General features: G+C 36.4%; 1 protein-coding gene across 1 annotated transcript in view; it reads left to right on the forward strand.

Annotated features, from left to right (window-relative positions):
- Ptn (pleiotrophin) overlaps nt 1-17,150 on the forward strand; it is a 91,350-nt gene that overhangs the window by 48,579 nt on the left and 25,621 nt on the right. The window contains exon 2 of the mRNA XM_021165378.3: nt 16,407-16,523. Coding sequence (XP_021021037.1) covers nt 16,409-16,523 — 115 coding nt within the window. The 5' untranslated portion in view covers nt 16,407-16,408. The remainder of the gene's footprint in view (nt 1-16,406; nt 16,524-17,150) is intronic.

The following is a 17,150-nucleotide window of genomic DNA, read 5'->3' on the forward strand; positions in this document are numbered from 1 at the left end:
AAATTAAGGAACAAAGGGTTGATTTTGACTCCGTCTTTCAGAGTTTTTATCCATAGCCATTGAGGTCTTAAGTCATGGGTCTGTCATGAGGTTGAACACCATGGCAGTGTAGGAGTATGTGAAAGAGGAGGCCACCCACCTCAGGAGCAATGAAAGAACCAAGAGAGAGATAAAGATAACAGACAAGATACACCTCTAGAAGATTAATCTCAAGACCTACTTCCTTAAATTAGGCCTTACCTCCCAATAGGCCATTCAGCTATGAATTAGTTGGATCTGATAAAGTTAGTGCCATTTGGCCCCAGTCACCTGTCACTAGTGCTAGCTGTTGGGGACCAGGCTGTAGCATTACCTGTGGAGACGTGTCATGTTCAAGCAATAGCCCCAACATCTCAGATTGTCAGTTATTGAGTTACTTGAGGTTGATGTTGAACACTTTCCTTCTTTGCTAGCTCTCATCTAAAGGATGTCAACATACACACACACACACACACACACACACACACTCTTCTACCTATTTTAAACTTAACAGATTAGGTCCTTGACTGTGACTGTCTTCGAAATTATTTTGTTAGTGGTTTACTAAATGATGAGGAGAAGGTTAAATGTTTTGAACATCATTTTGTAATTCTACATATTATGTGCCTGGAAGTTGGGGATTCGTAGCCCTCTGAAGAAAAGAGAGCATCTTGTATAAATGGCATTCAGCTGTTCAAGGTCTAAGGAGCTTGGAGAAAACATTTTAGTTCAAAAATTCCCGTTCTGTTACAATCACTCTGTTACCTCTCTACCTAGTCTTTGCAGTACAGGCTTGGGGACAAGCTAAACCAACTTTAGATCTTGATTTTATATCCTCTGCATGTGTGAGCTGAGCAATAAGTATAACTTGCCTGAATCTTTTCTTTCTATGAAAAGGCAATGATATGGCCTGTTCCTGTAAGCTATTTGTAGTTCTTTTAAAACTTATATACACTTAGCCCTAGTAAAACACCTGCCTATACTGCAAAAGTAAGTAGTGATCTTCGTATTGTTGCCATGGGGAGACTCATAGCATTATCAGTTGTTCCTTATTTTTTTCTGTTGGCCTTTTAAATTAAACTCACGTCTTAGGTGACAGGCAAGTTTTGCTTTTAGTTCTTAGCTGAAAAAAATGTCATTAAAGAATACATTACATATTGTTTTAGTTTTCTTCAGGATTGGTGGGTCTAAAGATTGTAAACTCTACAGGAAGGCATTGCTTTCCCCAAACAAGCAGCACCTTCCGTCCAGCACAGACATGTGTCTTTGATTATTATTTAGTCCCAGCACTAAACTATTAAATGACTCTGTCTTTAGATGAAATTAAAAGAATATATAGGATAAGGAAGGTATGCTTTGCAGATTCTATGCTGCTAGAACATGGTCGCATATCTTTGAAAGCAGTAACATTAATTATACATCATGTTTAACAATACCAAAAATCCTGGTGATACTGTGTTCCATGTTACCTGAAACACATGAATTTGATGTCCATCAGGGATTCTCAGTTTCTTCTAGGAAATAGTCAGCTGGGAAGATAAACATTAAACTTCGTTATTTCACAAAATTTCTCAAAGCCAATATATCTAAGTAGATAGATTGCTTTCTCAATACAATAATCACTTTCAGTTACATGACATCTCCGTTATTAAATGATATCTCCGGACACATTTTAAAGCCTTCTTCTGAATCAATCACCAGATTCTGAATTTTACTAAGCTCTAATCTCTGTCTGACCTTAAAAGATCCAATTTACATATTGAGATGAGAGTCCCCAACTATGTAAATAGCCTCTAATGCGTTCCTGACACAACTGCCAAGGCATTCAGACTCTTGCTACAATTATATTGAGAAGACATGGCTTTACAAAACAAATAGATTTTTCTGCCTGACCCTCTAGAAAGGACCAACAATTGACAATAATTGTTATCAGCACCTTTAATAATGTGGAAATTATTTAAAAAGAGAAGCAATCTGCTAGACCCTGTCTTTAAAATGTAGTGCACTGTAAACCTTTTTAGACACAAATCATATAAAGCTTTTAATTCTATGCATTATTTTGTCCCACTTAACCATTACTGCCTTTATAAGTTGTATAAAATATATTTGTGATACATAAATATTTAATAAATACATAAAGGCTTTTTGATGACATCATTAAACAACTTCTAATTGATGGGTTAGAAGCTTAAGGATCAATTTAGGGCCACTTTTCTTTCTATACTCTTGGGGCGGGGGGAAAGCATATACATTCTGCTTGTTCTTAGATTAATTCTCAAATGACACTAGGGAGAAGAAGGGTCATATCTATGCCACCCAGGTAACCATTGGTAAGGTTTATATTAGGGTCATATTTATGCCATCCAGATAATCATTGGTAAGGTTTACATTAGTAATTAAGCTTGGACTGTGAGCTATATTGACCACAGCCTATGTAAAAGTCACATTTTAAAAGTCCTCTGGGAAGAGTCATTTCAAAGAAACACGGTAAGTAGAGGAATTCTAAATGTGGAATTCTAAGAGTATAGGTAGAAAAATTTTACTAGTAAAGCAACAAATTTTACCCATCATTCGTGGGGGGGGGGAAGGGAAATAACCTTATTCAATATATTGCTTTGTAAACACATCACCAGATTAGGATTATAATATGTAAAGTGAGATAGCTGATATTTTCTTGTCATGAAGCCTGGGTATCAATACATAATAAATAACAATTATTAATGAGAACTCTAGTAAATTAACTCCCCATCTTCATGATTAATTAGCTATGTGGTTTGAGTTTTTCAGTTTATTACATCTTCAATCTTATAGTTCGTTGACTAAATATTAGGAGCACCTGCCATGTTTATCTCAGTGTTTGGATGAGCAGGGTAAAATAAGACCATTTAATAAATAGATATAGCTATTGATCATTTGTTTCTGTGAAAAATGGAAAAACAATTTTAAAAAGAAACAGAAAATCATATCTATGGGATTCAAAATATATCAGTTATTCTGATTTTTACCACATTAACAAACGATAGACACTTGTCTGTCTATTTTCTCAAGAGAGTCACAACAGATCTATATATTCATTACGTAGTGCACTAATTTAATAAGCATGTATACCAGGGAATTTCTGATGATAAATGGCTTTGTGGGAAAAAAAAAAGACTTTTACTTTTGAAGGTTAGATGGCTCCCTTTTGCTTCCTCTGTGGTAATTTCACTTATTTACCTACAAATTGAGCATGATATCATGATACCATGCTAAGTTGTCATGATCATTGACATGAGACTAAGAATCTCTTCTAAAGATCTCCATATAGGCTGCTGCCAGATATCACAAAACTACAGGAGCTGATGCTTTGGTAACCATAAATATTGGGGTTAATGTAGTAAGCAGAGGGTTAAGTCTTTGAGTACTAACATTTTCAATAAGTTTCTCATAGGCATGGTTTTTATAAATATATAGTCTACATTCTTTCTTGTCTTTCCAGTTATATAATAGCTTATATGTGAGTTTCTTACAGATGTCAGATGGCATAGAGATGCCAGTATTTGAAGGCTGTAAGTGCTTCCTTCCTTCAGGACAAACCGTGGTATCAGGTATTATGTGTCTATTACTTTCAAGAATAATTTTCCTTTGATTTTATGTAGATATCAACATCCTTGGGTATAACATCTATTTTTCTTTAAATGTATTCCACACTTGAAAATTGGATAGCCAAACTACAGAATTTACATGTGTGATTTAAAAGACAATGAATAAGAACCCAAGAGTATTAGCAATGGGCTATTGTTGCATTGGGTTTGGCTAGTCAGTCTTTCAAATGTCAGAGTCCTCAGTGTTTGCCAGTTGATTAGGTGCTTTCCTGACTATAGGAGTAGAAAGATTGTACAGTTGCTTCTTACCTACATGCAGTTTCAAGGTTTATTAGCTACTATTTAAAACCATCATCTTATGGTAGCAAGAAGATGCTAAGATCCAGGTTAGCAACTGTTACAGTTTAGAGCTGAGTTAGAATTAGTACCTGCAGAGTGATAATTTCTAATCCATTAGCTATCCCAGACATAGCAGACACATTATAATCAGAGTTAATTCTCTGTCTTTCCGTGACTTACAAAGAAGTCAGTCTTATTCCAATAAAAAACAGTTAATGAGAATTTTAGATTTCAGTTTGACATAAAGAACTTTCCAACACTGCATGCACCTCAAAATGTCAGGGGCTGAATTGTCAGTCTGTTTTGTTTTCCCACTCATGTTTTCGTTTGCATATATTAAGTGTATGTTCAAGAAACCCTTCCCTGATCCTTATGAGTCACTGTAAATAAGTTAGTTGTGACATTTTATAGTTATCTTGTTAGCTTCTGATTGATTTATTTCAGGTCAATGTTGTATACCCTTCAGAATATTATTATTATTATTATTGAATCTATGCCAATATGATTCCAGATTTATCCCAATTTCAATTTCCTGCCCATTGAACCAGAACTCTTTTAATGTTGTCATTCCAATTATTAATAGCATTTTATAGTACAATTTATTTCTATTAATCTCCTCAAGTTTACATTTTTTCTAGGATGTAGTCACCTAAGTTCAATTGTTTTATATTATAATTATAAAATGCAGAATTTACTATCACCCTCAGGTGCATATGTTAAGAAGACCTGTCAAGTATTTTTCCTCAAACCAAGGTACCCAGAAGCAATGATGCCATTGTTATTTTGACATTTTCTCATTAACTAAGCTTTCTTTGATATGAGTGAACCCTTTTGATCTCTTTTTTAGTCTCTACTAATTTCCAATGGTCATTTTAGACCTGAGCCTGATTATTTCTAAGGAGAAAGGAAGTTCGGTGAATGGGAACATTTGAATCTCCCAAAGTAAGAATGAAAAAGACTCAATCCCTTTCTTTAATGTGGAAACTGCCCTTCTTCAGAGTCTCCAACAGGACCAGGGAGAGGCTGACTCTTCCATACCACATAAGGTCTAATGTTAGTGCTCAAATTGGTTTACCAGCTCTGCACACAGAGGATTCTTTGGTGAAAGGATACTGAGTTCAGTTATACATGGGAGAGAGGAGGATGGTGGAAATGAGATCCATGTGACCATGTATGCAGAACGCGACAACTGGGTTTCTAAAGAACAGTGTAATTAGACTCACCATCCTTTAATTGTCCTGTCTGATTTTTAATGAATCTCATTTCTATTCAGCATTCCTTTTTTAGTAGCTACTTTTCTCTGTCATTGCTGAAAGGGTGGGGAAGAATGCCGGGAATGTGGTAGAAAGGGTGGGTGGGGATCCAGTACCCCTACCTCACTACTGAGACGACCCATTTTTTAAACTGATCCATTGTGCTCTCTGACTACAGATGTCAGTAGGTCCCTAATTAAGAAAGTTTGCCAGGTTTCTAACAAGATTTTCCTCTTTCCCAAAGCAACACTGCATACTCAATGAAGCCTTTCCTTGAATCCTGTTCTTCTTCTCCTAGTCCTTTATTTGTGTAGTCAATGAGCTCAGCTCTAAATGAAAGCTCGAGTTGTATGAAGTGAATCAGCTGGAAATAGCCTCGGAAAGGCGTGCAAATCCAGAATGGCAAGATCCAGCTCTTCCGTTCCTCAAGTGGAGGCTAGCTTCAGTCCAAAGGACTCCCTGGGCAACTGTTCACTTATTCTAAGGTTTTGTTCCTGGTATGGAAGCAGGCATTCATAACCCAGGATTTGCCAGCTAAACCAAGGAAGTACACATCTTATTCTTACCTTGTGATGCCTCGGTACCCTTCTGGAACCTTCTTAGTACTGTGGGAACTCTCTAGGAAGGCGTTTTTAGCAATTTATAGGAACATAGAAGTGATTTTAGGTGGTCTTGACAGGAAGCATCTAGTGTGGCACCAATGCTAAGACTGTTCACAGACAGTGCATATATAAAGTCATCTCTCCCACTTGGTCACATCTTTACATACAGAGACACATACTTGGGGTTTATAGAATTATTTGTGGTTTTTACTACTTCATTGGTCTTATGTAAGAAAGATTTAGTTAACTTGTCCAGTTTGAAGAGTAAATATTGGTTTAATGAACCACTATTATTTTAAGATAGCATCCGTTTAGACAGGTGCTTCTTGGCTGTTGAGTGCTATTTTTGACATAGCAGAGTTTTGGTGGTAGAAGAGACTAAAGCATAATCAAGGTGGCATTTAGAAAGTCCTTGAGAACTGAAAAGGTGTAAGAGAAAAGAATACCCATGAGTCAAGAGGACCAAGGGCCAAGTAAGGGAGCTCATGTTACTAAAACTAAAAGAAAACTCCAAGCCAGTCTTCTAGGAAGCATTGATGAAAGACATAGGGATTTTATTACAAATGAATGGGATGAGAATGTCACTGTTTCTTCCAATGATTCAAAGCAGTCTAGGCATTAGCTATATATGTCTATATAGAGCTTTAAAGAATGTTTTATAGGTCCATGAAGGTTGCTCAGTGGGTAGAGATGGATCTTATAAAATGGCAGGAGACAACCCTTTCCTGAGGGCTGTCCTCTGACCTCTACATACTTACCTTGGCATTTATGGGCTTGCATTTATGCTACTGCACACACATGCAAACACATAATAAATAAATAAATAAATAAATAAATAAATAAATAAATAAATAAATATTTAAAGGAAGTTTTGCTCATAGTTTTTGGTCAAATGAAACAAATTAAGAGGAACATTTCTGTCCAAGTCTTTGTGTAGAACTCTGTGTTTTTTATAAGGAAATACCAAGTTATTAGACTAAGTGATTTACTGTTTATATTGTAGATGTTTGTACATTCTAAGGAACATTTTCTTTGCTAGCTTGGATAATGACTATAAATCAAGTTTATCGTGCATGTGTATAAATTCTAGAAGACAAAAGATATTACCTGTATACTACAGTATCAACCAGCCTGCTCCAGATAAAACATCTACATGAGTTATAAATAATAACTTTCTTATTCACAGATGGGCACCAAAGGATAGTGAAAGCTTAAAATTCATGGCAAGCCAGTCCCACAAAGCTTGTGACATTTGTCTAGGACAGACACAGTTTTGTCTATGTGCATTTCATACTACACTGCATCTGGGAGTCCCCTAAAGCCCACTCTAACTGGGGTCTCATTGACAACTGGACTGTTGAGGCTAATATACTGCAGGGCCTTCTGTTCTAGGAAGGATGGGAGCAGAGCTGCCTCTTTTTGGTCAGTCCTTCCTTGTCTGAAGATGTTGTGTTACCAGCTCACTGTACAGCTCTCCTAGAACTATGAATGAAAAAGATTAAGCAATGCATCAATGCCCCCAAAGCCATCAAGGGGCTTGAGGTCAAGAGTCCTTATCTTTCTAAATTAACTGAATACTTTGTATCAGCCAATCAACACAATTAAATTCCTTTGTAAAATTCTCCCCACATGGATCACTTTTAGTAGTTATTGATCTTGCAGCAGACGCATAGGAGCTTTCCCTGTGTGTTGGAGCATGCTGCTGCCCCAAGAACTCCCTGCCTCACACACATCACTGAGATAAGATCCACAATATGTATTCTTAATCTTTCCCCAAATTCGAGATAGTGTGTAGCGCTATTCCTTTGCTCGGTGGCATGCCAGTGAACTTGAAAATCTGCATGCTGTTTTGTTAATTATGTTTTTAATTGAGTCACTTCACCCGAGTGAGCAAAGTCACCAGCAATTAGAAATGTCGCCTGAACACAGAGGTTCGTAAAGCTGTAGTGAATTGTTTTGGAATAACACAAAAGCACAGTAGCACTCCTGGCAGTAGTCTTTTCCATTTGTAGTTGAGGTTACATAATTCAGAATCTGCTTTCTTCCTGAGCTGGGTTTTCCATGAACATGAAGCACTTATTCATGACTTGTTAATAAAAGCAGTACTTGTGTCCAAATAATGATTCAGCTTGTTAATACTTTCCTTTGCCTTTCAATGCCCCAAATTAAGAAAGGTCGTTCAAATTTCTCACAAGGTGGCATTGCCAAGAGCATTAAACTATATTTTGTAAGTCATAAACACATGATTTTTAAAAGCACTTTGATATTTCACAAACCATATCAATTTTAGTCATTGCCAGTCTCCCTGGGGTGGTTTAATCTCTATCGTGTGCTGCTGGCTACTCTCTTTGGTGACCATATTTCATGGCTGAATATTTTGCAAAGGCCACACGGACACATTGCTTATATGGTGCTTCTGCCCCAAGTTCCCTTCATGTCCTTTCTTCTTCACGTAAAAAGTTGCAACTTTTATCTTTTGTAAAAAATAAATGTGTAAGTATGTAAACCAATAAATAAAACATTTTCCAACTCTCTATCGCCTTTACTCCTACTGAGAAACATGACTATTTGGTCCTGTGTACTCTGTTCACAGGACTGTTCACTCATTTATCACAGTGAACCATCAGATTCAGCCATTTCTTTTTTTCTCCACCCCTTGCAAGTTCTATTTTTTGAGGAATCTATTTCATATCTGCAGTTCGTATTCTCATGTAGCACATACCTACTTCATATAGAGGCTCTAAAAACTGGTGGACTAATGAAAGTGTCATAAAATATCACACTCTGCATTGATGCAGGTCCATCTCTGGCAATGAAATAGTTGAGACCAAGAGCTTTATGCTTTTAGGATATTGGCCATATCAAATTAAATTACTGTATCATGTTATCAGTCCAATCAATATGCACATAGTTTCAGGGGTTTGCTGCTGAACTCATCTTTATGCTGTGTGTTCTGTAGTCATACATGGGACAATTCCTTGCAAGACTCAGTTTTAAATAAGCAAGTTCGAGGGCTAGTGTAAGTGATGACTTAGCAATATCATAAGCCAGTTTATAAGACGGTACGACTCCAGGGAAATGTCCTGATCTCTTTACAGTAGACCAATGTAAAGTTAATAACAATAAAAAAAAGGAAGTGGAACAAAGAATAAGAAAAACTACCATCAAAACAATAAAAATCTCCTTTAGGAACAAATTCTCAAGTATAATACAGGAAGCAAGAAAATGACTGTTCAGTAAAATTGCAAAGCATAAAGATAAAAAAGGGTATTATATTTGTCTAACAGACCTTTGACTTAAAATAAACCAGTCTTAACAAGGTCTGTACTTCCCAAGCACCATGGGGGCAATAGATTTAATAGGCTTTAAAAATAAGAAATAAAATATATTTTAGCTCCTCTTGCAGAAAAATGCTGGGTTCTGCTCACCTGCTGGGATATGTTCTTGTGTGTCTGCATTCTACCTTCAGAATTCAGCGTGACTTCCATAATCAGCATGTGTCATGATTCTATAAAGCTTGCTCTCTGAGCATAGACATATAATTAGCAAACAAGAACAAAGCTTTAACAAGTTTGTTTCTGTACTACAGGAAAAAAAAAACAGGTGAGCAAACAGGTGTGTGTGCGTGTGTGTAAGTGTGTATGTGTGTGTGTATGTGCATGTATGAGTATATATGTGTGCTTTAGATACACAACTAGTAGTCACAGTGGCTAGCAGGTTCTTTTTCACCTTATTTACTTTAACTATAAGCTGTATTCTGTTTATTTAAATGTATTTCTTCCTAGATTGAACAGTCATGGGAGCTCATACTTGTTCCATCTGTTTCATTTTACAGAATTTGTAACATGTGACTATGGCATTAAAGGGGTTGTATGTGATCAGAGTATCTAGACTGGGCATGGAACAGTGAGTTCCAAAACAAAAGAACATAAGATGACTTAGGCAAAGGCTTCACAGAGGGTAAAATTGCTGGACTCAACCATGCTGGTTGATCAAGTTCAACAAGGTAGACAGATTTGGGGAAAATTTATTTCATGGAACAGCACAAACAGACGTAGGTAGATTAAAATATTGTAGGGGTAAAGAAGTATAATATTTATTTCTGTCTAAACATAGAGTGATGGTAATAGGAGAGATAACAATATGGGAGGGACACTCTTGTGAGAAGAAATTTTTGATTTTGTCTGGGAAGCTTGGCTTCAGAGGAGGACATTGTAAATAAATAAATCAGAGAAAGAAGATGGTGGATCAGGAGACAGGATAACATTAACTGGTCATTATAGGAGCATACCACTGGCAACACTGGTTAAAGACAAACTGATAAAAGGGATGCAGAAGAATACAGAGAAGAAAGTGGATATATTGTGCTAGATGCTGTGTGACTCTGTCCTTGGGAAGACAAGAACAACCATCTACTTAACCCCAGATAGAGAACCAACAACAGATCTAAATAAGAAAACAAGAAAAGCTCAATTTGGTGAACCAATGAGTCTGACTGGGGTTACTTACAAGAATATAGAAGAGCCATCACTATCAGGAGCAAAAACCATACTCAAAGATATCTGCATAACTGAAAAGGTCTCTATGAAAACTGGATTGCACTGCACATCTTCCAGGCAGCTCAATGGGCTTGAGAGAGTCCTTTCCAGGTATTTAGGTTGATCTGAGCCTCTTCTAAGAAGCTTGGCTGATTTACCTTGTCTTCTAGACAGCTCTGTTGGTCTCTGCCTTTTTCAGGTGGCTTGAATGATCTCAAAGTATGTCTCAGCAGTCCTTACTGCTTATAGTGACTTGGTGAGCGTGGAGCCTAGTGTGTCTGCTAGGTTTCAGGGACTTCCCAAAACTTTTGAAGTGTTTACTGTCTAAGCTAAAAAGTGTTCTCTGCAGAATGAACTGTTTCATCTTCCTTTAGAATAGTGATTCTCAATCTATAAGTTGTGATCCCTTTGGGAGATTCACATATCAGATATCCCATATATTAGATATGTGCATTATGATTCATAACAGTAGCAAAATTATAGTTATGAAGTAGCAATGAAATAACTTTGTGGTTGGTGGGTTACTACAACATGAGGAACTATATTAAATGTTCCTTAATGGTCATACCATTAAGGAGGCTGAGAACCATTGCTCTAAACTTTTAATTATTCTTCTACCCAATTATAGTAGATAGATATTAAAATGCTCATGAAGAAACTAGAAAATTCTAAAAAATTAAAACTAAATCTCTACCTTTGGGGTCACATAAGTTAGAAGTAGTAAAGGAATAGCACAGACAATTCTAGCTATTTGATTCATTTGATTCACCAGATAATTAACAAATACATCTAGATATCAGTCATATTATAAAATAAATACCAAATATTATTTATCAAGTGCACTCATTTATTTTCAGTTATTGTTATTGTTGACTTATTTTCCCTCCTTGTTTTTGCATGCTTCTGTGTACTTAGAGCTAATTTTGACAGAGACAGCAATTTTCAAGAAATTTGAAAGAAATTCAAGACAGTTAAAGACAGTAGTTAGAGCTGAAAGCCTACATGGTTTTAGTCTAAATGAATTTCTCAGTATATTACCAAATCAGAACACATGAAAGAAATTTCTGTGGTATTTTATTTAAATAAGTACATAGTTGTCCTAATTTTTTTCCTCACTGCTTAAATCTAAAATAGGTTTAGTTTGTTTTAATTTCAAACTGTTAAGTTTTTTATATTTGACTAGTTAACTACTAGTGAACTAATTAGTGGATGTCAAACTTAGGGAAATTGAGTGATTCAGAAATTTCATTAGAATGAGGAGAACCAGGTCAAAAATGAGGAATGGGTTAGGATTAGAGTTATATTAGAAATGGCAAATTGTTGAATCCTAGAAATCATTCTGGGAAGACTTCTATATCCAGGTTTTAATTTTCACCTGGACTGAATAATATTGAATTGGACCTAAATCTATAATTAACAAAATTCAGAATCTGGGATACATTGCCTAGATGTTTTATATTTTCTAAGAATGTAAGAAGCAAGAACTAGAAGTCAATGGCTGGCAATCATGTACGTTAAAAACATGTTAAAAGGCATTCAGATTTTTAAAATTAGGTAAGCTTAAAATACATTTGAACAAAGCCCTCGAACAATAAATGGAAATAATTTCTCTGTTAGTTACTTCCTGAGAGATGAGCTGTATCTGGGACAAGAAACATGCAAAGTACCTTGATGTTCCTGGAATAGTGTTCTATTTTTATAAAGTTTCACTCAGATGTTAGGTGGTTTTGCATGATTTTCAATGTCTTATATTTTAATTTATAATTTATAAGATTTCCTATTTCTTAGGAGTTAAGGCAAATTGTCCACAAAATATCTAGTATAATCTACAGGCATACAGGTGCATTTTTAGCCACTTGATGATCACTTTTATTTATAATACGTGTCTGGAGAGGCCAATGATTGTTTCTAACACAGTGTCAACATATTACATTATCCTATGATTCAAGGGGCTAAGATATTATTTTAGTTTAAGAATTCCCTCTTATGTTTTAAGCTATGTTTCTATAACTTTTTCAAGATCAAAGCTTTAGGAAAAACTTCTCAGCACTGGGGGCTTTTTCTGGTTTAGATGCTTTATGTAAAAGGATGGAAGAGGAATGTTTTTTCCATGTAGAAAGGCATAGGATAAAATTGTAAACAGGCATTTTCTTCACTTCACACACGTTCAATTGCATTGATTTAGTTGCTAATTTTCAGCACTGGGCTATGTACTCAAAGGATAGAAACCATGAGCTAAGCTCCGTGAATTTTTATTATGCTTCTAAAAAGTAACAGGATGAATTTGGGTCCAGTGAAGGCTGAAGTAGCCATTAGTTGACTTTAATCAAATCATTTCTCTGTTTTGTGACATTTTATCTGCTTTTGCTTTGATATAATACCCAAAATGCCAAGTTTGATTATTATTTTTTTCAATAAAAAGAGCATTTTGTATTAAAATTTTCAACATTGTGAAAGACAGTTAAAATAGTTTAAAGAAGGAAGTATTTCTATTGGCTCACAGCTTCAATGGTTTAGTCTACTTTAGAAGACCCCGTTATTTTGGGACCAAGGTGATGCAGAGGTATGTCTGCTCATCTCATAGATGTGGGCAAGCAAAGAGAAGTAGCACAAAGGGACCAGGTAACCATTCAAAGGCATGTTTCCTGCCGCCTCAACAGGATTCCACCTTCTACAGCTCTACTGTCGCTCAATACACTATCCAATCTTTTAATTTATCCATGGATTAAATTACTGATAAAGGCAGAATTATTCTAACAGTACTCTTACTTCCTCAATGCCTTACTTGCTAGAGTTGGGGACCAAACCTCTAATTCATAAAGGATACTTTATATGCAAACCATAGAGCTGTAGAGGTAAGCCATGCTGATAATGTGATTCCTAATATTCTAGATTTCTATGTCTATCCTGCAGATTTTGTGGGAACTGCCTCCAGCAGTTGTTTTATTAGCAGCCCTACCACTTACTCTCAATATTTTGATATCAAAACCAGTTCAATTGGTTGTGATATTCTGATTTTTTTCAAACACAATCTGAAAAAAAAAATACTCTTGTGATTAAGTTTTGAATAAAAAGTTGTGCCTCCAGATGCTATACTACCTTTAATAAACAAGTCACCAGGGACAGTTTCTGTTATCCTTGTCTATATTTACACCAGATATTGCCATCTTCAAAATCCTGTATTTCATTATAATGCTTTAGGGAGGAGGATCTCCTACACATTCTAATCAACCCTGTCTCAGAAGAAGAGGTAAAAAGTGGATGCTTTCCCACCAATTAGTTCCTTTATTTGTCTTTGAGTTTCAGGGTTCATTGAGATAACTCAACAGTATGTTACACCCCAGCATCCATTTATGGTAGCCTTCAATTTGTTAATCACAGTGAATTATATCTGTCAGGTCAAATATAATAAAGATGACTGAAGGTGGTAAGAAAGACAGAAATTTCTCAAGAGAACTTGGCCAATTTACTAAGTTTTATCCTTCCATTGTTTCCATTTCTCAGTGTGAAAAGCAATTACCCACTTCCCTAATTACATTGTGTGTCTAAGGGGGACTTGTTTTTCCTTCTGCAGTCATCTGGTACCCAGCATGTTGGAGAACAAGCAGAGTTAAACTATACGTAAGGAAAGCTTTTGGTTTTATTCGATGCTGATGATAAACAGTCAACTCTACATATACCACATGCAAGCTGCTATCTGCATAATTACTCATGTATCTATGTACCAGAAATGTGCCAAAAGTTAATTGAGTGTTGTTTGAAGCACTCAAATGGTATTACTATTAAGTACTGTTCAATGCACTTGGGTAATTTTAATCATTCCATTTCTTTTACTCGTCTTTTAAACCTTTATTCTTTTTACACTCCCATAAAAGCTAAGATAGTAAGATATTGGCTTAGTCAGAACGACCTCTGACCTCTTCATCACCCCACTTTATTAATATTAGGGAGGATCATCACTCATGGCTTGCTCAGAAAGTTTTCTCCAGAGTTGTGCTTTCTCAGTGAGAATTTTCAGATTCTCACATAACCTACATCATAATGCTATATTTAAGGGAGTTTTTAATCCAGGAAAGTGAAATCTATTTTGAAATAAAATTGAAAAGCCATTAATGAAACAGTTAATTTGCCTTTTGAGACTTCTCAGAAGTTTCACCACAGTGCTTAGGCACTACAAGAATGTGCCTATGGGGGAAAACATAGTTTCTGGTTGGTGTTACACCTAATCATTTTAAAGGTTTCTGAATATCATAGGAAAAAGAGCATCACATAGGTGCACAGGGCACTCATTTATGAGCACTCTGACAAGCTTGCACATCAGTGAGTCTAGGCTGGCTTTGTTATGTCTGGTCATGAGATGAGGACTCAATTCAGACTTTCTAGGAGCACTTCATCTAGACTGTCAACCCCACTAGAAGAACGACATAGGTTGGCCTGACCACCCAGTTCTCCCAGAGTCTAGACCACCAACCATGGAGTGTACCTGGAAGGATCCATGGCTCCAGATGTATATGTAGCAGAGGACGGTCTTACCTGACAGCAATGGGAAGGGAGGCCTTTGGTCCTGGGGAGATTTGATGCCCCAGTGTAGGGGATACAAGAGCAGTGGGGCAGGAGAGAGAGAGAGAGAGAGTGTGTGTGTGTGTGTGTGTGTGTGCATGTGTGTGTGTGTACCTTCATACAGACAAAGAGGAGGGGAGAAGGCAGATGTTGAATGGGATGGTGGTGGAGGGCTAACCAGGAAGTGGGATATCATTTGAGATGTAAACAAATGGAATGATTAATAAAAAAAAAAAAGTTGAAAAAAAATAAAGCTTTCCATATCATAAAAAAAAAAAAATCCAGCATTAGGAAGAGCAAAGCTGCCAGTACCAGATTGCAGATGGGGATAGAAATGGAGCTGAGGATTTATGTTAGTTAATTTTAGTTTCAGGTGAAATATGCTTAATATGCTTGTTCATACTATTGAATCCAGTCATTGACAGCAAAACAGAATATGATTATATAAGTGACAATTCTGACATCATGGAAATTGATATGAGCTTAGCAACCATGGTCATACACACACACACACACACACACACACACACACACACACACACACACACAGTGTCTTATTGTTCACTAAATAGATTATAAAATAAAACTAGTCGATTGCCAGTCTTGGAAAAATAAGTCTCATAATAACATATAACCAAAGATTAGTTCTGCACTTTCATGTGACCTATAAAATGCCATTAACACCATAGACAGAGGTAAATGACTATCAAACAAGTTTCTATGGTCAATTGCTTCTTTGGGAATGTTTAGGCAACGTGATCATCTTGACAGATGGTTATCACACATGTCTTTAAGTTTAACAGAGATCTTCCTAGTGTTATCTAGGGATTTTGATTTATGTGAGATGAGGAGTAGTTTGTATTTTGAGCAAGTGTGTTCCCTAGATCTGAGGAATTAACGGGTCTTGATTAAAACTCAGTTTATAAGCTGATAGTATCATAGCATGATAGCTCTATTTCTGTGTTTCACTATAATGAATAATGGGATAATCATACTATGCTAGAAGTGATCATGGAGAGAAAAGGATCAGAGATACTGCTCATTGCCAAATGTACCTAAAGATAAAAAAGCAGCCCACACTCTTGCAGGCCATCATTTGCCATGAGCATTCTGATGAACCCCATGACTGTAATGCCAGAAGTATTTCTAGGAACTTCCAGACAACCTGAAGATGGTTGTAGCTGTGATCACCAAGTGATGCAAACAACAAGATTGGGTTTGGGTTCTGCTTAAGATTATGCTTTAAATTCTCTTGCTTTCACAACTCCAGTGTCATATATAATAAATGGCTATGACGTCTGTTATGAAGAATGCTTCAATATTGTGAGAGACTATGTAACTTATTTACAGCTGTTGGTGAGCAACAATAGAATTATGCTTGTAATAATTAATACAGTTTTTTTTTATATATCTAGTGTTCCAGAAGCCTCACCTAGAGTGCTTCATCAAGGAGTGGGATCTTTATCCTGAGTTAGGTAGAAATCACCTTTTCCCCTTTCTCTTTACTCCCAGAAATGTCGTCCCAGCAATACCAGCAGCAACGTCGAAAATTTGCAGCTGCCTTCCTGGCATTGATTTTCATCTTGGCAGCTGTGGACACTGCTGAGGCCGGGAAGAAAGAGAAACCTGGTAAGCAGTGGATTCACAGAGAGATGCTTCACTGGGTGGTACTCATGCACCCATGGCTAGATGGTACCTTTGCAGACCAGCTCCCTGCCTAGTCCCTCCTACCATTTCTAACTTCCTTTTAGTTATTTAGAGAAATGCTAAGTGATAGTTGTCTTGTATTACCCCATTATACTAATGAATGAATATGCCACAGCATAGTTATGAGTTGGCTTTGTAGCTGGGGGATCTGTCTTAGTTTGTGATCTAGACCACATTTATATCATATCTTTTTCTCAACCAGACAAAACCAGACCATCCATTTATGATAAAATTGCTAGTCTGACAACTATTACCTACACATTACTCCTCCTTTTCATAAACTACTTAGAACTTTTTAGTTTTACAGATATATTTGTTTTTATAATATTTAATACTCTCACAGTTTTCATTGGAGACACACAAATCTTCAGACTCCTTCTGAAGGGTGTTACTCAACCGTTTGTTTCTGCATTCAAATACCCGAGGAGTGAACTTAAGAGGAAGGTTTTATTTCCCTTAGGGTTTCAGAGATGTCAGTCCATCACAACTGGGATAGCATGAGCAGACCCTCTCATGTCATGGTGTCTAGAAAGCATGTAGAGAGACGAA

Source organism: Mus caroli, unplaced genomic scaffold (assembly GCF_978045245.1).
Source record: "Mus caroli unplaced genomic scaffold, Mus_caroli_1 scaffold_7, whole genome shotgun sequence".
NCBI classification, from domain to species: Eukaryota; Metazoa; Chordata; class Mammalia; order Rodentia; family Muridae; genus Mus; species Mus caroli.